This window comes from Drosophila teissieri, chromosome 2R, assembly GCF_016746235.2.
Source record: "Drosophila teissieri strain GT53w chromosome 2R, Prin_Dtei_1.1, whole genome shotgun sequence".
NCBI lineage: Eukaryota > Metazoa > Arthropoda > Insecta > Diptera > Drosophilidae > Drosophila > Drosophila teissieri.
The window spans coordinates 21,927,250-21,949,708 of record NC_053030.1 but is presented as its reverse complement, the minus strand read 5'-3'; the positions used below and the strand labels follow the sequence as shown (position 1 = coordinate 21,949,708).

Genomic DNA, 22,459 nt, shown 5'->3' with positions numbered 1-22,459 from the left:
TCCAATCATCTAATGTAGAAATTCATTGTAAATTGTTTTAGCTTTGATTCAATTTCTTCAGGAGCAATCTTACAATAGATTAGACTTCAACTAAGGACCTAGCACATTTCTATGTTTCCTGGACATGCGCAGCGGTGAGGCGCCTGGTGCTCAGCTGTGCGGCATGTCCGGCATTCCAGTGTGGTGAGTTGCGAGTCGGCAGACCGTGCTGATAAGAACGTACTGATAAGAACGCACTGCGGATGCAGCTGCGTCCGCTGCCCGCGAGCAACACGTACCGCCTCCTTCATAAATGGGGTGCAATTGCATAAGACTTTCATCATCGCAATTTGCGGTCCCCCAGCGGATGCAGCGCGGTTTTCTCGAGGGGGGGCAGTCGGGGGGTAACCGCAAAATGCGCAACGCTGCAGACGCAATTAATGCGCACCGTTTTACAATTAGCGACCTGGCCCAATTATGCAGCTGCCACCCCCTGCACCTCCGTCGTGAATCTTGCACGTTGTTTTTTTTGTCACTGCAAACGGCTGTTAATAGGAAATTCATGGCCGCCGTGTCCGGTCGCTGGGTCGATGGGCTCCACGGCACTTTTCCCCCGGCGAGCACGTGGATGGGTGGGTTTTTGGGCTTTTGGTTTTCGGTTTTGGGTTTTCTGTTTTTGGGCGACTGGGGGCTGCCTTTTAATTATGATAATTACATTGTTGTCGTTCTAATTTGCTGACAGCAGCTGGAACGAGGCAAGTATGCTCCCCTAAATGCTCCCCATTTCGTGGCAGCTAATGTTGTATGCAAGTTGCACGTGGCATGCAAATGGGGCTGCTGGCTTCCGATGGGGTGCTGCAACTCAAATTTGTCGAGAAATTTAAACAGCAAATTGAAGTCATTGGGAAATGATTAAATCACAACTAACTTAATATTTTAGCTCTTTATTAGAAAGAAACAAATTGTTCTTTCTAAATTAGATTCATGTTGTTAACTATAGCATTTGCAAAATGTTTATAATATCACTCATTATTTTGGAATTTAATTGAGTTGCTGCCACAATCAGAACAGGCATCACATTTACGCAGCGGAAAGTGAGAAGCAAATCTATTATTTCGAAATGTATACACAATTGGCAATTAGTTGGGAATTTGTCGAAAAGTCAATCAGTGATTCAAGTTTCCGCTTAATTAAGCCCAAATTAACAGATCAAATTTAGCGCCTTACCAAATAGTCAATGCACCCACATGCGACGAGCAACTTGCGGCATGCGCCGTAATTGGGTTATGGCATCCGCATCCACATCCGCACACGTATCCGCATCCACAACTCACACTTGGCAACGAGGGATTTAGCATACAGTAAATGGCAGACAGAGTGTGACAATGTCGCTGGGAATTTTGTGGAAAAATGCAACAATTAAGACCTTAGATTGTGCTCGAACAGCGAGCTGCGATGCATCTAAATGCATACTCCTATGTGCGATGAGGTTGTTTTGCCGCCCCTAACTCCGCACCCCCTTTTCCCGCTTTGCCGCCGCTTTTCCGGATGTTGGTGCTGCCGCTTGGTGCTGCCGCTTGGCCCGCTGCCATTTCGACGTGCATGCAACAATTTATGGGGCTGTCAACAATATGGCAACATGTTTTTTGCTCGGCTGCGTCTGGACATGCTAATTGCATGCACCATGTGGAAATATCAAGTAAGTCCCGGATCGGCACTGCAACTTTTACGTAGCGAATAATTTAATGCGCCATAAATTCGCATGTTCGCTTGTAAAATTGTAAAATTGTAAAATGGTAAAATTGACAGCGAGTGCGCCATAAATTCTGTAGCATACTTTCTAGCGCGCGTTTTGAGCGGCAAAAACCGCTGACAAAAGCAGCAATGCAAAGTGGGTCGAAAACGATAATGGAGATTTATGTGCGCCGGTTTTATTAATTATGAAAGCGACGAAAGCTTTGGCAAACTGCTCACCTGAAACTATGACACGTGTAATTCCGCATTTTAGTTGCCATTGTTGAAATCAGCATGGAGTGCACATTGTTGTACAACAAAGTCGTCACAGTCGCCGCAATTTTTGACAACTTTTCCATTTTACCTTTGTGCGGCATTCATGATTTTTCACTTTTCACATTACAGCGTTTATTTGCCGAACTAGGTTTGCTTTGTTTTTGCACAGCATCGTTTTGCAGCTTTAAAAGTAGGCTATTAAATTTTACTACAAACGAATTATTCTTACCTAAACTTGGATGCAACTAAACTAAGTGGTAAGGGAAGTGAATGGGAAGCCTGAGCTCATCGGCAGGTGGTCTAATTTCTAATTTCTAATTGAGCTGACCACGCAAGCCTAATTACATAATTGGGCAATCGCAGCGATTGAGCCATCACCAAAATGCTACTTAAGTGGGGAGAACCCAAAATTAAGGCCGAGACTTCAAGGAACCATGCCAGAGGTCAAAGTGGACAGTCTGGAGTTCTTCAAGAGCCACTGGACCGCCTGGCGATACCTGGGCGTGGCTCAGCTGCGGGTCGAGAACTGGAGAAACCTATACGTGATGTACAGCATCCTGTCGAATCTGCTCGTGACCCTGTGCTACCCCGTGCACCTGGGCATGTCGCTCTTTCGCAATCGCACCCTCACCGAGGACATCCTCAACCTGACCACCTTCGCCACCTGCACAGCCTGCTCGGTGAAGTGCCTGCTCTACGCCTACAACATCCGCGAAGTGCTCGAGATGGAGCGGCTGCTGAGGCTCTTGGATGAGCGTGTCGCCGGTCCGGTGCAGCGTGGCATCTACGGCCAGGTGAGGGTGCAGCTGCGGAATGTGCTGTACATCTTCATCGGCATCTACATGCCGTGCGCCCTGTTCGCCGAGCTGTCCTTCCTGTTCAAGGAGGAGCGCGGTCTGATGTACCCCGCCTGGTTTCCCTTCGACTGGCTACAGTCCACCAGGAACTATTACATTGCGAACGCCTACCAAATAGTGGGCATCTCGTTCCAGCTGCTCCAGAACTATGTGAGCGACTGCTTTCCGGCGGTGGTGCTGTGCCTGATCTCAGCCCACATCAAGATGCTGTACCAGAGATTCGAGCAGGTGGGGCGGGATCCAGCCAGGTGTGCGGAGAGGGACCTGGAGGCCTGCATCACCGATCACAAGCATCTTCTAGAGTGGGTAGCCTCATTGTAATGCCTTTTTTTTCTATTCAATATCCTTTATCTACTTTTTTCCAGGCTTTTCCGCCGTGTGGAGGCCTTCATTTCGCTGCCCATGCTGATTCAGTTCACAGTGACCGCCCTGAATGTGTGCATCGGCATAGCCGCCTTGGTGTTCTTCGTCAGCGAGCCCATGTCGCGGATGTACTTCATCTTCTACTCCCTGGCCATGCCGCTGCAGATCTTCCCCTCCTGCTACTTCGGCACCGACAACGAGTACTGGTTCGGGCGGCTCCACTACGCGGCCTTCAGTTGCCATTGGCACTCGCAGAACAGGAGCTTCAAGCGCAAAATGATGCTGTTCGTGGAGCAATCGCTGAAGAAGAGCACCGCGGTGGCCGGCGGAATGATGAGAGTCCACCTGGACACGTTCTTCTCCACCCTCAAGGGGGCCTACTCACTGTTCACCATCATTATTCGCATGAGAAAGTAATAGTGCAGTCCACTTTGTGAACTGGGTTTGAAATAAAACCTAATGAGATTATTCAGGAATTTGGCTTTTCATCGAATCTCTTTAAAACAGATTAATTTCCACAATCGTTTTCCACTTTACAATGATTGCAATTGACTTTTCCTCAAAGACCTGACCCTAATCAACGGCATTGGCAGCCGGAAGCCATTTGCCCTGTTCGCATGCAAGATGGCTGCCGCAGTACTTCCGGTCCCTCAAACGAAGCAGCAGAAGTGGACGACAACTCATAAAGGTAATGAAAGGAATGAGGAAGAATAATAGCTCGATTATCTCAATAGATTTTGTGCCTTTTATCCAGTTGCCGGCTTATTAAGTATACGCCACGTGTGCTGCACTGGACGCTTGCTTATTCAGCAGCGAATCCATCAGCGAATTTGCATAAGGCAGTAAACGAACAAATCAATTGCTTAGCCCGGCTAACAGGACTTGATCCGAATGCCATTGCCCGCTTCCTCTTTATTTGCACAACCGATGGGACATTAACAGACTCTGCCCTCCGTTCGAATCCGGATCCGAATCCGGATCCCAGTTCGAGTTCGAGTCCGAGTCCCGGAATCTCCGCCGGAGTCCGTAATGCGCTTAAGTCGGGCCAAAGTCCGCGCTGGATCTGCAAAGTGAACATTGTAAAACGGAAGCCCAAAAGGGACCCAGCAGCTAAAATTTATAGCTGGCAAAAACTAAAGAGCATCCTGGGACAGGACTTTCCAATGTGCGCGTATGCGTGGGTGTGACTTTGTGTTCCAATCGATTTGATGACCATGTAGCCGGGCATCCAAAGTTGATTTGAATTTATTACGGAACGCATTTGCTTGTGCAGGCCGCCTAATTCCCCAAGCCGAGCACGTACCGGAGGTCCTGTCCCAGTCCAACTGACCCAGGACATGCTTAATTTTTAATCAAAACAAACAACAACTCAAGCTGCTAAAATCGTTTTGTTGAAGTTCGCCACGCCGGAGTTCTGTGTACATTAAGCGAACTCAGCTGTTTGCCCTCACCCGGAAATTGTATTTGGTCACTTGGCCCATTTCGTCCATTGCGTCGTGGGTACCTCGTCATCGCCATCATCATTTTCCGTGCTCATCGTTGCTGCCCCACATCAAGCAGCAGTCTGCAAGTCAGGAAAGCGGTTACTTGAGAAGTCCATTGCACTTGGGGGAGATGATTCAAGTGAGCTGGCCAGTTTCCTACACTGCGAGAAGTGCGAGTGCGCTCTTTAAGTATCCTCGAAGGAAAATCCCTCTCTTGCTGAACATTCCCTTTCTGTTCCCCCAAGACAGCGAGCTGATTTCTGGCAGTGCAGAACACTCAGATGAAGTGGCTCATTGCCCACATCCCCCGTCCGAATGTAATTTGTTGCTAAGCAGAATGTTAATGCGGTTGCAACAGCAAGTGGCTGCCGCCCGGGTTGCTGTGACAGCCAGGAGTGGCGAGTGGCAAGTGGATGAGCCTGGGCCACAAGGATGCCCGTGCTGATGGGGATAAAGGGAATCCTTCGCTCTCCGCCATCAAGTGCTTACGCACGTGAGCCACTCGAGCCGCTCGATGAGGAACCACAGAAGCGCAAACAGGTGCGGGCAGAACTTACTGCCCTATCGGTTGGTTGGCCAACTTTTATATTTAATTAGCAACTAAATAAATTCGGCTAAAACTGTATGCCAACTGTAAACAGCCAGCTGCCCTGACTCGAAATTAATAGTTGCCCACATTCGAGTGAGCGGGCGCAGAAGTTTCAAATTCTCGAAAGTAAATCAAAAGAAAAACGGCTCAAACTATCGCGGCGAAAGTTTTGCCAATGGCTTAACTTGGCCAACAGCCACATGCGACCTGAGGAGGGGCCAAAAGGACCAAAAGGACATCTGCAGCGGTGTACTCAAGTAAATTACAAGCTTTCTTAGTGCTGCGATATTTAACCGCAGCTATGTTGGCTTGGCTTTTATCCTGCACTCAAAAGAAATGGGTGTAAGTATGTGTAAAGTAATCAGATCATGGGAAAATAATAGCTTAAAAACATTGGTTTATAAGCTACCATAAAAGTTTTGAGCAGTAAAGGTGATTTTTAAAACTTGCAGTTCTAGTTTTGGGGGTAAATTTTCTTTGAGTGCACGGAAAACATGGATGGATCCATATGGTCCCATATAAAGAGGCAAATTTTACAGCCGACATAAGAAAGTCACTTAACGTGGGCAATGGCACATTAAGTGAGCGATGAGGGGTGATGTGGCGAGTGAAAGTTCATTTTGCTCGGGCCATGTGAGCCGTGGAAAATGTGCAGAGCCAGAGAATCTGCCAAAATTCAAGGATGTGGACGTGGAAGTGGATGTGAATGTGGATGTATAATCTGGAGTGGGCGGCAGGCGTCAGTGAAAACATTTTGCCTAAACTATGCCATTAACATACAAAACTTTCACAGCAGGCGGCCTGTAAGCGACTGCAGCCCTCTCTTTCTAGTGCTTTAGCCCCCTCTCTTTCTCGCCGAGGCACGTAAATACTTGCCCGAAACTTGCACGAATTAACAACAAAAAGTTCGTCCTTGTTGTGTGACGGAAAACTTGGATAGAATAACACAAGACTGCCGCTGGCAAGTGACAATAACACAACAGCAACTATGCTGCCAGTGCGCGAGCGAGACGGCACATGGCGTGCGAGCGAGACGGAGCTATGCAGGCTTACTCGGTTTCAGCACTGGGTGGGGGTGCTCCTTGGGTTCTTGGGGGTTCCTGGGGGTTCTTGGGGGGCCCAGTGCCAAATGTCAAACAATTTGCGGTCTGCTCAGTCAGCAGCCTTCCCCCGTCTCTCACCCTCGAATCCCGAAAATCTGCCCAACTCTTTCACTCCTCGAATTACCACCACCACCCGCCTTCCCGCTTAAAGCCTGGCTCAAAGGCCTTCGGACCAAAGTATTTATAGCTCAAAACTTTATGACTAGCAGGCCATAAAAAGCCGCCCCTCCTCCTTCCGCCCTCATAATTGCCGCTAAAGAGTGTTTGGCGTCCGATGTGGATTGTAGTCCAACTATAACTCATTACGGCTAATGAGCGTTATTTGCGCCCCGACGCCCAGCAAACTTCTACTTCTCCACTCTTCTACTTTTCTACTTTTGAGGCGATGAGGCGATGAGGTCGAAAATTAGTTTGACTTCTGGCAGAGAGAACAGCTCGAAAATGCACAAAGACGGGCGGACTTAACTCAGCCGAAGGGATTACGTTTAATTGACAGCGACAACAAGTGACAGACACTGTCGACAGAGAGAGACGGCAATAGAAGGGGAGACGGCGTCAGAAAGAGAGGCACTGGGCGGACAGAGCAGGACAGCAGCAGGCCAAGCTGCTCACGTGGGCTCGCCGCATTTGCAATGTGCGGGCAGTGAGGGCAAATCCTGTAAACAGTAACTGATTTAATTAAAATCGAATGCATTTTCGCTTACATTAAAGTAATTGGGGTTAGAGTTAGGAGTTCCACCACCCATTATGCTGATTTCCTGGGCCAAGTTCAGCTATATTTCTCGTTTTAGGCCCACGTGATTCCTAGCCTGGCATTCAGATCCAAAAGTGATTAAGATATGAACTTCTTGAGAGCCCAGAATCAGTTTTATGCTCATTAATTTACAAAAAATCCTGTGAAATGTATGTACTTACCCTGCCAAACCTTTCGGATACTATCACATTGCAAAGTTGGAAGCGTGACCCCCAAAGAGCCGCATCAACCCACAATTACGAGTTGAATGATCGCCATGAATCCTCCGGCTGAATGAGCTGGTTACGAGCAGTCCGCGTCCTGCGTCCCGCGTCCTGCGTCCTGCAGTCCCGTTTAATCACAGGTAACTCGGTGCCGTTGAAATGCAAATGGGCCGAATCCGCGCTGTGGCAACAAACGTGGCCAGGAGGCATTGCGGGCCACATATGCGGAAAATGTGGATGAAAACGCGAATAAACAGCGAGTACGTGGTGAACCACGGCAGTGCACCAAGAGAAATATCTACCTAACTTGCCATTCGATCTCTTTAAAGCAAAATTATCGCACTTAAGATAATAAATCCTAAATCTAAATATAATGTGATAGTATCAGTCTAAGTTATTTAGAAACCAAAGATCTTAATAATGTATTTTCCATCGATTTGCCCCACAAACGCTGCTATTTTCTTGCAGTGCCTCTTTGCACAGCGTGCGCAGTGGGCGTAGTGTTGCCGGGGGCGTGGCCGCGCCACGTGCAGCTCTCGACAATTGAATTTTAAAATGCCGCCGAATCGCAATGACAATAATGAGCAGTTAAAGCCGAAAGCTGCTGGGGGATGGTAACAATTATGCTGATGAAACGTGTACCACACCCACCCACATCCTTGATGAGCCCAATCCGATTGCTCAGCCCCATCGGAAAGCAAACAAACAAACAAACAACAAACAATCGCGTGGGGCTTTTATGGCCTTGCTCGACTGATAACAAGTGATTAAATGTATTTTAAGCGCGTTTTAATGCGCGTTTCCGCTTAATGAGCCGTTTCATCTTCAAGTTTCTAGCTCTTCTTGCAAATCGAAGTTATCGAGAAAAATGTATACCAAATTCCTTGAACAGCAAGTAACAGGTAGAAGAAAGCCTTTCTGACCATATAAAGTATTATATACTCGCTTTTTAATGCTAACTTTGTGGCATAAAGTTCAATAGTTATGAAGGAGCATCTGAGCAATTTGTTGAATGCACTTCTACCGAAATGTTTGAGCAAAATCCGCTTGGAACTTTCATTTTCGCAAGTTTATTTATGTTGGTCAATGGCAAAAGTTACAAACTGAGCCAATCTAAGCTGGCATTTCGTATGGGAAACTTCCTCAAGTATCACACAATAATGATTTTATTTTCCAGCGTTTTCCAAACAGTTTTCTTTCTAATAAATAAACAGCAAAACTCAAAAACTCCATGTACACATTCGTGGCGACCTTGACATGTTTTGGTTTGGTGACTTGCCCACGTCCGAACAGATAAACATTTGTTAAAATGACATAAAATTACACGACTGTCGGCTGACAAGGGGCAATTTAAAACTAATTTTGCGATCATCAAATGCCACCACAAGCAAGGCAGATGAAATAATTGCACAGATATGAAGATAAAAGCGGACTCGACATTTCTAAAATGAAGTAGGGATTCAAATGGCCACTAAGTTTATAAGACGAAAGATTTGTATATAAGTACATAACTCATCAAAGTTATTCTTTATAAGCAATGTGAGGTTCTTCTACTTTTTCTTTTAAAATCAATCGGTATTTTCCCGAATTAATGGGCTGTGTCCTAAGTAAAAGCATTGGAATGGCCGGAATTAGTTAATTGATTCTATTGAAGCCCAAAGTGTCATTTTGGCCGACTGCTTTTGCTTGCCCCCAGCAAACACACTTGAGTAAATGCCCCACCAATGCCAAAACCCAACCCAAACCAAGCCAAACCAAAGCAAAACCTGACCCCAACTACACACAGCCCAAGATCAGATGAAGTCGGTGTTTAAGGTCACAGCTGGCTGTGATTAAAAGCTGCGTGCTGTAAAGTACAGTGAACTTGAAGCGTAATGCACGAGATTGGCACAATTGCAGCCGGCGAGGCACTGCAACCAAAAGCAGCTAAAGTTCAACTCAGAGCTCAGCATTACTGGAGTATACTGCCACATAAGCCAATTCGTTGCACTTCAAGTAGAAACTTAACCATATACATAAATCCACAGGGAGCTAGTATAGCACACTGCTTTACAGAGTATCGGTTAGTCGAGATACCCACCCAGTAAAAATACTCATTTTCGGACCGCAATATTCGGGATAAAGATGATGAGCTCGCACTGGAGTGTATTCATTTAAGATAACCTTGCTGATTGAGGCCGCACAACGAGGATGGGGAGCGAAATGGGGAGCCCACGCACAACTGACCATAATTGAGATGCCAAATGGCTTCACGTGTGTGCCGAAATCTCCACCTCCACCCCCCGTCCCATCCCATCCCATGCCAAATGGAATCCATCTGCGTGAGCCATTCAGCACCCGGAATTCTCCGTTTATTCAAACATTTCCGGGAACCACAGGCAGGAACCTACTTCCGCAACAGGATCACGTACGCGTCCAGGACCAATAATTGTCCTGCGCAGCGAAAATTGGGAATGCATAGATTCTGGGTGCGAATTAAAATCGAATTTGATTTCGAGCAAGCCGCCGAATCTCGCCCAGAATCATTAGCGATTGGTTTTTGGTCAAATGGTTTCGTCACACTCTGATTCACACGGCGCATTGGTGGCCAGCAATTTAATCGCTGGTTCAATAAATATCAATAAATTTCGCCAGTAATTTCCCCATTTTGGCATAAATAACAATACTCTCGCCCGTGTGAATGCCAGTTGAGTGGATTTCGTGGACCAAGTGACAGGTCAAATAACTATACTGTTCGCCGGCAGTCAAGTCAAGTGTGAATCCATTGCAAACACGTACGTATACTCCTCACACCCACCTCGGAACGGGCCACGCGGCGTATGAGTGATGCAGCTGACTCATCCGCCCCGTAGACCAGGTGAAAGTGGTGTGCTCCAACCTGCAACTGTGGTTTCCGCGACTCGCGTTGCATGGCAAATTGATTGCCGCATATGCGGAAAGGAAAGCTCCCAGCCGGCAGCCAAACTCAAACAAACGTCAATGCCCCCCAGTCGATAACCAACCAGCCCACCACTGCGAGTACTTGCTTATAAAATTGATTTACTCGCGGGGCAGGGGCAGCTTCGCTTATAGCCAAACAGCAAACGGCAAATAGCCAAAGACAACTAATCAGTCAGTCAGCTTGGCACAAGTGTTGCCTTTTCGCACCACTCGACCGCAGTGAGCGAAAGCGTATTGAGACAAAACCAATGCACCGACTGGTGGATGCCCTAACTTGAACTTTGAGAAACTTAACCTTTCAGGTATTTCTACTTATTCGAAGCTATAGCTTCATATATATTCTGTGAGCTTTTGTATGTTAATCAAGCTGTTAGCATTAGAACCCATAGAACACACTTTGTGTGGGGTATCTTTGCCAGTGTAACTACACTGTGCACTCCACTTGCGAAAGGGTTTGATCTGCGCACGCGCAACGCGCACGAAGAACAGCTGAGCTAACCTCCTCCCCTCCCCAGAAAGCAGCTCCCCCAGCTGCAGCCCCCCACTTCCCAAGCAAGATACCTCCACCCTTCCGAGAGACCAGAGCAAACACGTTAGGCGCCAACGAAGCCGAGAAACTCGCCTGGCAACCCTCTCGCCGCTGAGAAGAAGCAGAACACAAAAAACAAAAAACAGAAAACAAAAAACAGAAAAAATCGAATACAATAAGAAGAAAACAAAACGTGAGACGCTTCGTTGCCGGCTTGAATTGGCCAGAGCTTCGCGAGCCAGGCTTGTGTATTGTGGCTCGGAACGCTGATCCGTGGCTGGGGGTGCGGTGTGCGGGGTGCGGGGTGCGGGGTGCGGTGTCTGGTATGTGGTGTGTGGTGTCTGGTGTGTGGAGTATGGGGTCTCTAGTGGCGGGTAAGAGTCTCTTAAGTGCTCGGCTCGGCTCAGCTCAGTTGCGAATTTCATACAACACGAGACGGTTGCCTCCGAGCGGTCGGCGTTCTACACTCGATCACTCGACACTCGAACACTCGAAAACTTCACTTCGATTCCGCAACTGAATTGGCCAGAAACAAAGTCACAAATAAAAGCAAAAGTGCGCAGAGAAAAGAAGCTTCGCGATTAGGCGGAAATTAGTCGAGCAAATAGTTAGTTATTTCAGTCGCGAGTGGAAAGTGGCTGGAATACCTCGCATCGGCAGAGTGTCAATTGAATTGAATTGAGTGGCCAAGATGATTGAGCGGCGCAGTCAGCTGGATAAGGTAATGGCCACTTGCAACACCGCGTACTTGTCGAAATTCTATTAAATGAAATGGCTTGCGGTCTGCCTAATATGGCTGAAATTACAAGAAACTTCTCCCTTTGTCCGGCGCTATTTACGCAACCTTTTTGCATGCGAGACTCGGTTGTTGTCTGTGAAAGTTGCACAAATTCAAACTTTAAACAAAACCTGTGAGTTTTTTGCGAATCTCGTAGTTGCAAAACTTAATAAATTCCTAAAAACAATATGTAAGCAAAGTCGGCTAGCAGTTCTTAACGTAAATACAACTATGGTAAACTAACTTTGGGGCTAACAACTTTGTGGAATGCAAATGGGGGGATAGAAAATTATTTGAAAATAAATTCAGCACTTGAAGAGGTATGCTGATATATATATATATTTACAAGCGAATCATTTGTAAACATAGCATTTCTTTAGTGGGCTAATATATTGCTGTTCCTGCAAAGCAAACACTTGAATATTGTATGCTCAGCTATTAGATTCGGATAATTAGTATAATTTATTAAATTATATTTCAATTAGAAGCTTGGCCAGAGCTTGTGTGATATAATATGTGCCATCAGGTTTCGGTGACTCTATTAATTGGTTCCCCAAACAATTCGATTGTATCATCGGGCAGCAGGGTATCCAAAATCCAAAGCCAATCCAAACCCATGTTACTCAAGCTGTGTGATATATGATCCCAACGATACAAGACACAGAACGTATTTATTTTCCTGATTGCGATCATCGCAGAGGGTTTAAGTGGATTCGCATAGTGGTCGAAGCTCCGATTCAGGTTTTATTCTGGGCCCAGCACTCTGATTAATCAGCCATGTGCGAGTTTTCCTTTCAGGTTCTAAGCTTCTGCCAGATACGAGATACGAGCTCCGCCGAGTATCTGTATCTGTATCTTTATCTCTATAAGTATCTGAATCTGCGTCTGCTGATATTCTGAATATTCGCAAAAGCGAGTGAGTCGCTCGTACTCACACACTTGGGAAGTGACTCAGTCGCAGGCTCATTTGCATTTGTTTGGAGTTAAGAACTTTTGCTTTTGTTTGGCCGCCAGTCGGGGCTGCGAAAAATGTTTGGGCTCCAAATTAATTATGTGCGTGTCGAATTACGTAAGATGTTTTGTCTGCGAAGCGAAAGCAGCCGCTCAGCTGTCTAATTTATGCGGATTCCCATCGATCGCTTCGCTTACAAAGTATTCAAAGGTATTTAAAGCGCCGCACGTCACCGAGATCGCCAGTATGCAGCGGAAATGGCTAAGTATTTTTGGCCAACTGAACGATATTAAGCTATATATATGTAGCTATATATAGCTGCACGTCAGTGGATCTGCGTCACTGCGCACGCCCAGCTGCATTCATATGGAGCTTTAAGTCGGCTCTGAATGAATCGCGATTAGTTCTACATTCTTCGCCGTGGTCCGCGTCACGTAGACTTCGATTCTAAGCCAATCTAAGTACTCGTACTTATACTCATACTCTCACTCATACTTATAGATGAATACTTTGGGAACCCCGTGGCTTAGTTTCTGGGAAAAACGCGGAGAAGATCAAGTTATATTATTAATGAGGCTCCCAAAATCCAAATGAGCAATTGTCTAATTTCGAGTGTAAGGCACACTAATGACTTTGGTTCCCAGCGGGTTGCAAATTACTTGAAAAAAAACATACAATACAAAGTTTGTAGAATGGAAGGCTTTCAGTTGTTTCTTCATCTTTTAAATTTGAAAATCCAAAGTGCTGGCTTAAAACTGACGTTAAAGCCATCAAGCAATAATTTGCTAATTTCATTATGACATAAAAATGAAGGTATTTTTGAATGTAAATTGCGTCAAGTTATTAAAAAGTTTTATTATGATACTCGTACTAAATTGTATTCTATAGAAGCCAAGGGGTCAACACACGTGCGCCCAATTAAATTATACGCCGAATTAAAATTAATAAACGCAGTCAATTAACGCCTTAGTGCACTCCCTTTTGGTAGATTTAATTAAATGTAAAGTGCGAATGCATTTAAAATGATTTCATTTTATGAATCACTTAAATTCCATTTCCATGTCTGCAGCCAAACTCATAGTGACCATAGTGGCCATCGTAGAATGCAAATGGGATTCGTTCTAAGGAGAATGTACATTTACATGTGAATAAGTAAACATATCGCCTTTTGCCAGGCAATCGAAACAAAGCGAATTAATTAAACCGATTTCATTGGCGTCGAGTGTGTGCGATACTCTACTCCTGTGGGTTTATTCGATTCCGCTGCGAAGGTGGCTGCTTTTGGCTTTAATTAGCCGCCTGATTAACGATAGTTGGATTGGATGATGCCACCCCCTCTCCGCCCCCTTGCCACTCGTTGAGCCCTCTTTAATTGCAGCTAAACTCTGCGAATGAACCTTGTTCATTTCTCCAGAGCACTTGGCGTATTATCTCAATTACGGGTTTGCTAACCGCCGCCACTCGAAACAATAACAAACTTGGCCCGTAATTAAATCAAATCCGCCCAGAAGGGGCGGCAAACGTTAGCATGGCAAATACTATTACTCTAGTGCCTATGTACATATGTATCTATGTACATACATATGTATCTATATACAAGTGCGAACATAAACAACAAACGCCGAAGCCGCCAAGCAAATAATCAAAGTGGAAAGCGAGAATATGTGGTTATTGCTATGAGTATCTCTACTAACGTTTATCTGCACGTGTACGCTTCTTATTTTATTTTTTACCGAGGGGGGTTGGGGGGGAGAAGATGAAACGCTAAAAATATAAAAAATATCAACCGATTCTTTCCGCCAAAAGGTCACGTACGAAAACAATATCGAAACCCACGCCAAAAGCCGAAAGCCGAAAGCCGAAAGTCAAGAGCTGCGCTCCAAACAAACAGCGAAAGCAAGAAAAACGCGTAATGAAATTAAAGCAAAATCCGGCAATCGAGCTTACAGAACGGTAGTGTTTTTTTATGGGTGTGTGTGTAAGTGTGTAAGTGTGTAAGTGTGTGAGTGTCGGTAACCCCGGGCGAAGTCAGGGCCCTCTCTCTCGTTGATTAGCATCGGGTGGTACTGTTACTCCGTGACCCTGAGCAATGTCAGCCAGGGGCTCGCAAAAAGGGGGACACCTTATATGCTAACTTCCCAAATAATTGAAGCAAATTGTGTCTTTAACTCACCTTTTTCTATAATAATTGAAGCCAATTGTGTCTTTTACTTACCTTTTTCTATAATTAATCTTTGCTATTAAAGGGTATTTTGGGTTCCGAATATTATGGTACTACTTTCACTTGCATGTTTTGTTATTAAAGCTTGTTTTTTTGTGATTTCAATTTTGTTTGCAATCATTTTAAGCCAGCTTTAAACATACGTTCAATTAAATTAATTAATTTACCAAAACCCCCCTTGTATTAAGCTCTTCTCGAGCCCCTGCTGCGAACAGCTGACACCCATTTAAACTTAAAGTCCGACTTAAATTTGAAACACATTCATACGTACGTATGTAAGTAAGTAAGTAAGTGTGGCCAGCCATAAAAGAGGTGCATGAATCGTTGAGCGCCAAATTTGATTGTTGCTTTGTTGTGTTGTTGCTTTGTTGCGTTGTTGTTGCCGAGCATCGTTGTTTGGCTATTCAAATTTTATGCATTGTCAGCGGACAACAACAAATGGTGCTTCAAAATATGTGAGGGGGGATGTGGGGGGTGGGTGTTGGCGGTTGGGGGCTGGTCATACAGTTCAATTTAACGCTTTGCGAGCCGCTCGGCCATTTGGTTTTCTAGTTCAAGTTGAGGGTCAATAGCTGCTGCGGGCCTGCATTTGGCTGTTTGTTTGCAATTTGTAAAATTGGCAGACAAATATTGATTGGCCGGGCCAAAAAGGCGCATGTCTGCTTATCGACTGTGCGAAAATCTGCCAGTTGCTGCCCCTTTCCCCCTCCACAAAATCCCCACCTTCAAGTGCCCCACCTCAAATGTTTGTATTTAGCCAGTGCAAACCGTACAGGCAGCTCGAGGTGAGGTGTTCCTAAGGGCGAAGTCGGTTCAGCGTGATTCACGACCAGGTTCAATGCATCATCGCCGAGCTAGCTACACAGAAACAACAAACTAAGTGAGAACTAATAGTTTTAAACCTAATTCTGAAGTGTTTCATTTCAACTTGGAATTTATGTTAAATTTGGTTGGCTTGAGTACAGAACATCTTTCGTTACATTTATTTGCACAATTAAGGTGCGATTTCTGGCAGTGCAGCGACTTAATTCAGTTTTCCAAAGCGGCGGGAAGGTTACGTCCACAAAAGGGGCACTCGAGTCTCGAGAACGGCCTACGGAATGGGAAATAAATTAAACAGTGGCGGGGGAAAGGGGGGGTCGAAGTGGGGGCTACACGTGACTTGCTGTGCTGTGCGGCAGATTAGTAATTTATGCACAAGTAGACCGACCAGCAAACAATTATTCGGATGACTGACACACAGTCATTCCACACGGGGCAAAGGTCCTACCGCCCTTCTGCCAGGCATTGCATTATTAATTGGCCAATTGAAACTATCGCTGAGCAAGTGATTTGTGGTCCGCCGTCAAATCGCTTTTTATTGGGGTAGATCAAGGCATAATCGAAACAGGTTTAGCTCAAGAGATAAACAATCGCTAGATCTTCGACTTGGGCTGTAAGTTTATTTCCCTATTAGCTAAATTTGCTAAATGATTGATTGCGCTGGAATAAATATTATTTATGGGTAAGCCTCTAATCGCAGAACGCAAATTATACGTATTGATGCAGATTTATGCAAATTAGCCTTGGTAGATACAGTTTCTTGCCGAATTCACTGAACTTGTTTTACGCTGGATTCTATTTTTGGCCACATTCGTTAGTGTGGATTCCAATCTAAAGATCACTCTTCCACATCCGTCATATAGTTAAGGATCTATTAAGCCGAGCTCAATTAGTATTCGTTATTCCAATACTTTATGGCTTTACGTGTTCCTTGTTGGCAACCAGATCTGCATATATTCTCCATATCCGGTTATCCGGTTCTCGGAGGGAGTGGAGTTCAAGGCGGTTCCGGTGGCTCCCAGGTGCAGTTTCGTTGTGCACCCAACGCCGCTCCGGCTGAAAGCCATATAAGTTTGATGGCCGAAACGGCGGAGCAATGAAACCTGGTCTGGGATCGAAACTCGGTCAGACAGTTGAGGTGAGCCACTTGCCACTGATCCGCATCCATTGAAACCGGGGACTAAGTACACATAGGTGGGCACGGGTTCACTGAACTGCCCTCGCTGAACGCCTATTGCTTGGCATTGGGTGCGAGCGAGAGGGCGCGAGTATGTGGGTCAGGCCGACAATTACACTGAAAGTAGGCGGTCAACTTTTCCCCGAACCCGTTTACAGTTAGCGGCGGCAGATGCTGAGAAAGCTGCGCACAGAAAGAAATTCACAACTCTCTTTCGCTCTCTTCGCGCGATTTGCACAGTTTCACATTGTCGGATTAGCAGTAATGTTATACTCTCTTTTAGTCCAGTGAAGTTAAACTTGTCTGCCTCTCACTTGAACAAGGAAATAAAGTTATTTCTTTGGTTGTTTTCAAGCATTATAAGCCATTCAGACCTCTGTGTAGAAAGTAGTTATTGCTCTCGCCTTTCTCTTTGGCATCAGCCAACGTACGTACACATTGCAATTTTGGAAATAGCTGATATTGTAACAGCTCGCGAGATCTCTTACTCTGTTACATGAGCAGCGGGAAAGCAGAGAGTGAAAGAAGTGCACTATCTCCCTCGCGCCCCCATGGCACAATGCATTGCAGTCGCTTGCACATGCAAGCTGTCCAGCTCGCACTCAAGTGCAAACTTTTACATTGCAGTGCTGGAGAGCAGATGTGCTGTTGCTCTCTTCTTGTAACGGAGGCACGCGTGCTATAAAAGCGGCGCATGCGCTGCGCGTTTTCCCCAGTCGCGCAGCTGCACTCGAAAAGAACACCTCGTCCGGTGATAAGTTCTGCCGTTCTGCCTTAAAAGGGGAAACCGTCTCGAAATCACTGCCAATTTGACGATGCGAACCACAACGACGACGCCGCAGCGCGGCCTCTACATCACAAACGAGGTGAGTTCCTGCTTCGCCAAAAAAATTAGCCAAAGTCAGCAGTACAGATGGAATGCGAACATTATGAGTCTACTTCTGATTCTGACTCTGATGCTGACTCTGATGCTGATGCTGAACTCGATGAGTGGCACTTCCAAACTGGCTGCTAATTAGTGCTGGCTCATTAAAAGCGAACCCGGGCCAAACAAGCCCAGCTATTGCTCGCCACTCGAGACCGCTCTTCAGAAAAGCGGGAAAGTCAAAAGCCAGCAGGGGAACCGAAGAGCAGCGGCGAAAAGTCGAGCAAACAAATCTGGATCTGAATGCCCGGCTGCCCCGTAATTGCGAAACAAAAGCCCCATTTACGCCAGGTCAGATTTGCCGTCCGGAGCGCGAATATCCAAATTAATAATCAATGAAAACAATTAGGGCGCCGAGTGCTTTCCGGGGGAAAACTCGTTGCTGCTGTTGGATAAGGGCTTGCAGCACCCAGAAGAATCTGGCGCAATATTGGATTTGAGATGATTAGAATAAATTAGTATTCATTTTGGCGGGCAAACAGCTGGCGGGCAAAAGCTTAAAGAAAGCAACAGTAAAACGCAAACAACAAATACACAGATTTGTTGAGCCGCCCTGCGGGCAACACGAATGAGAATGAGAAACGAAACAGAGGCTGAAACAAAATCAAATGCAAATTATAAAGAAATAATAATAATAATGTGGCTAATTATGAGTGAAATTTCAGGAAATCAAATAAAAGCAAGAAGAACAAAACGCGAAAACCGGTCAGTGGCAGTGGCAGTGGAGTGGAAAACAGACTGGAAAACGCTAAAGTGGTCAAAACGAAGAGAAGCAAATGAAATTATTCAATTTATGCGGGCTTTGTTCTCCAAAAACTTAAGCAATAAACATCAGCCCAAGCTTAAGGGTTAGTTCTTTACACGAACCAAATAAGAATGATTTAATAATACCGCTTTAACCATATACCATATATCATATACATGTACATAGTGGCCAATTAGGAAACGCGGCGAGCTCCTTGCGGCTTTCCATACAAATCACTCAGGTGGCCGAGCGGGCTGCTGCGGTTACCTCATTAGCAAAGTTAAATGAGATGGTGTAATGCCCTCGCCCACTAATATGCAACCGAAACTATAATTAAGCTCGAGTGGCGACGAGGAAGACTCCAATTGCCACCTACCATACCTCTGCATCTGCAACCTGCCACCCCCACGGGTTGCAGCCCACTTTGTTGGCAAAGTAATTAACGCTTATTGGCTGCGGACAAACAAGAAGTTGGTGGACTGCCAGCCCCAAGTACACTCTGCTTATTTTCGTAAATTCAATCTTCTTTTCGCATATCTGTATATGCATATGTGTGTGTGTCCTGCCATTCGGCCACGCCCCCGCCAAATGTGCGCCTTTGTTTGCTTGCCGCGCGCTTAGACTTCTGTTTGCCCGCGCCCAATATTTGCACGACAATTTTTGAGTAAGAATAACAAAAAGATTTTGCGCGCCCAAGTCAACAGCGATTCGGTGGCACAGCGAGTCGAGAAATGCCCACAGATTTGTGTGCCGCGCTGCGCTATCGATGGCAACAATTACCAGACATCGGGGCGTATGCGTGATACAGCTTGTCGACATATCACGCATACGCCACGTATCTCATATCTTATAGCTCGTACCTCGTACCAAACGTATGCAAACGGAAACGTCTCGGCGAGCCAGTGCTTTTTCTATTTTGGCCAAGTCTGCAGAGCTGGCTGAGCGTAATTCAACTCGGCCAGCTGCAAACAAATTCAATTTGCATTGCGAAATGTAAATGCATTGGTCAGAATAAAATCGCATATTCAGGTCTGGCTTCGAACCACTCTCCCTACGCCCACGTTTCGTGTGTCCTTTATTTTGTGGATTTGTTCGGTTTTTGTCATGCAAATGCCAGCTCACATTCTTACGCACAATTCACCAAGTGAGTGGGTGTATTCGTTGGCTGGAATGAATCAAAAAGGACACTGCTCGAGTCTTTGAGCTCTGGCCCTGTAATTTATATTTGCTGGGAATAGTTTTTACGTTATTTTAATTGCACGTACGTTACTGTGCCGAAAATCTCTCAATTTGTTGGCAGAAACTGGCAGAATTTTCGTTTTGTAAGCCTAAACCTATTTGCATTTTAAATGGTCGCAAAAATGTGGTAATTGTATGGAATATCTAAGCAATTTTCAATACATTTTCCCCGGCACTTTTGGCATAAATTTGCGAGCATTTAAAGAGTAAATAAATAAATGTATGACAAATATCAGCTCCAATTGATATGCGCATGATTATGCCAACGGAATGAAATATTCCCCCTTTTTTTTTGTTTATGGTCTCTGCAAAAATAAAAACTCTATTTTTCTATTTTTCTTGTTCGAGTCCAGCGAACACGAAAGCCGCATTATCGATGTGCTCAAGTGCAAAAGTACAAAGCCAACAGAATCTTGTGGCCAGCTGGGGTCACGGCTGAGATTTGTTTAATTATTTGTTTAATTAGGCGGCTGCATTTGTGTCAGGGCTGCCGCAGAATCTCCGCTTCGCCTAAATGCCATTTGAGCAACAATTAGACAATAGCAACTGCAGGGTTAACTGCTCGAGCCCCTCCTTGCCACACATTCATGGAGTGTCATGGCCCGGTGGACTTGCTTTCGACCTGCTCTGCACTGGCTGCTTTTATGTTGCCATTTTTGATTGCTGTTTCACGAATTGCTGCCCAGCCAGACAACTCAAAAGCAAACACAGCCAGCCAGCCATTGATGGCTCTATTTTCGTAACTAAATGCGGGCTGTGTTTGGATTTGGATTTAACCTTTCGCCTTGGACGGACGACTTTCGAAATGCTTGGGGGGGGCGGCGTGGAAATTCACTCACTGCCAAGTGGAAAAACTCGATGCATCAAACTGGTTGCCCGGCCTTGGTCTAATCCACATCTCAGAACCTCCAGCCAACCAACCAACCAGCCAGCCAGTCAGTGAGCCAGTGAGCAACAGGCAGCAGATTCTGTCGCGGATCTCGACTGCGGTTTCCAAACTTGATACGCGACTCATTGGCCTACGTTGCAGCCATGGCTGCTGGCCAGAGTGAAAATCTCGCCGCTGCATTCGTGCAACTTGACTTTGCAGTCACAACGTTCTCGTCCGCGGCGCACCAAACAAGTGCCGTTCAAGTGCGCGGACTGCCAAGATCAATGTGTCGCCAGCATGAGCTTCAACAATGATGTGGGCTGCACATGGCGATGACTCGGCTGGATCTGCTTTTCTGACGCTTTCCCCGCTTTCATCTGCTTTCAGATACTCATCACCGCCATGGACCGCTTCGTCTGGTTTGTCCTGCTCGTGGTCATGTCCCACCTGGTCACCGAGTTCACCCGCGTCTCCGGATATGCGCGTGGCCAGCGCCACGAGCTGGTGCTGCTGAACGATGTAAGTAGCGAAACCTGATCTCGGGCCATTAAAATGCGCACTAACTGGCACGCAGACGAAAATGTGCGGAATGCTCATCCAAAAATGTGTGCGGTTTCAATGGGATTCACAAAAAGAGTTGCTATGTTGAAATATTGAAATTAATAAAGTGAATACTTGCAGACGCTGCTGCAGCCCATGCCCGTCCAGAACATGGTGCTCTACCCCAGCCAGGAGTACGGCCAGTACCAGCAGCGACCCTCCTCCGCCGCCTCCTCCATGGGAGCCATGAGCAGCCTGCAGCAGAACGCCGCCTTCCTGCTGAGCAGCTTGGCGGCGGGCGTGAGTCCGGGAAATGGAGCAGCTGCAGCAGGAGCAGCGGTGCCCGGCAGCAATGCGGCCATTTTGTCCCTCGGCGACAGTCAACCGGCTCACACGGCCGAGAGCACATATCCCATGTTCAGCCTGCGCCCCCTGATCGACAGCATTTTCGAGGTGAGTTCAGCTGCTCCGACCATGTCCATAAACGCTCATCCGCATCCTCCGCAGATTCCGATTTCGACGCTGCGGGCTGTCAACAATCTGGTGGGTCGCCTGACCGGCGGATATCGCCAGGCGCCAACGGAAGTGGCGCAGAAATCCGTGGCAGCTGGAACGGCGCTGCCATCGGGCAGACCAAACCCCACGCTGAGTGCCCATCCCAGTGGGCCACAGATGCGCGAGGAGCTGGCGTAATCTTGGGCGCCACTTTAGCCAGTAGTTGTGCGTGAATGTTGTAGTTTCTGTCAGTGTATGTTTCGTGTGTATTGTGACCCTTGTGATATATGTATGTGACTTTGCTGTAAGCCTAGACTAAGGATATTTATGTCCAGCCCACAAGAAAATCCCAAAACAAAAGTATAAGAATATAGAATAAATGTTATTTCTAAACGTAAAATACTTTTTTTTTGGTATAAAAGAGGTGTAAGTAAATGTTATTGCAAATGCTGAACTAAGAAGTATATTAAAATACATATATTAGTTTTTAAGCTCCATAACAGCAGACAATTGTTTACAATCCAAAATGAATTGAATACAGCCCAAGGGCGCTCTATGAAATATTAACGTTGTTGGGATTTTTTGCCATCGAGTATTGTGAAAACGTTGCATACTTTTAGTCCGGGCAGCAAAATGTTTAATCTCTTCATTGGCGATTTGCATAGGTCGATGAAAAAATGATATCAGTTATTTCATTGATGCAATACTGCCTGTTCAATGGCACTCAATTAAAAAAATTGTTTTTTCGGCATTTGGCAAATATTATGACCGATGGCGAGTCAACAAACGCATATCAGCATCAGCACTTCCCCATCGATTGAGCATTATGAAAAGGTTATCAACGCGGAGCAATGGCACTTCCTCGAATTGCATTTAATCAGCT

General features: G+C 46.0%; 2 protein-coding genes across 3 annotated transcripts; both read left to right on the top strand.

The window, feature by feature from the left end:
• The first annotated feature begins 2,263 nt into the window (after nt 1-2,263).
• LOC122613380 (odorant receptor 59a) lies at nt 2,264-3,626 on the top strand. The gene is made up of 2 exons (XM_043787530.1): nt 2,264-3,148; nt 3,212-3,626. The coding sequence occupies exons 1-2, from the start codon at nt 2,424-2,426 to the stop codon at nt 3,624-3,626; spliced, it is 1,140 nt and encodes a 379-aa protein (XP_043643465.1). The 5' UTR covers nt 2,264-2,423.
• A 7,617-nt stretch (nt 3,627-11,243) lies between these two features.
• LOC122613435 lies at nt 11,244-21,976 on the top strand. 2 transcript variants are annotated; one of them, XM_043787616.1, is made up of 4 exons: nt 11,244-11,532; nt 20,929-21,060; nt 21,223-21,534; nt 21,589-21,976. In XM_043787616.1, exons 1-4 carry the CDS (start codon nt 11,503-11,505, stop codon nt 21,772-21,774), a joined length of 660 nt encoding a protein of 219 aa, XP_043643551.1. In that variant the 5' UTR covers nt 11,244-11,502; the 3' UTR covers nt 21,775-21,976. The 2 variants fall into 2 exon arrangements, with proteins under 2 accessions (XP_043643551.1, XP_043643550.1); XM_043787615.1 differs by lacking the exon at nt 11,244-11,532 and adding an exon at nt 17,492-17,627.
• Nucleotides 21,977-22,459: the final 483 nt, after the last annotated feature.

Coding starts and splice junctions, on each gene's coding strand:
- LOC122613435 (XM_043787615.1), top strand. CDS start 17,577: ATGCGAACCACAACGACGACGCCGCAGCGCGGCCTCTACATCACAAAC. Junction 21,061..21,222: donor AGCTGGTGCTGCTGAACGAT/GTAAGTAGCGAA, acceptor GAATACTTGCAG/ACGCTGCTGCAGCCCATGCC. Junction 21,535..21,588: donor TGATCGACAGCATTTTCGAG/GTGAGTTCAGCT, acceptor CATCCTCCGCAG/ATTCCGATTTCGACGCTGCG.
- LOC122613380 (XM_043787530.1), top strand. CDS start 2,424: ATGCCAGAGGTCAAAGTGGACAGTCTGGAGTTCTTCAAGAGCCACTGG. Junction 3,149..3,211: donor GATCACAAGCATCTTCTAGA/GTGGGTAGCCTC, acceptor ACTTTTTTCCAG/GCTTTTCCGCCGTGTGGAGG.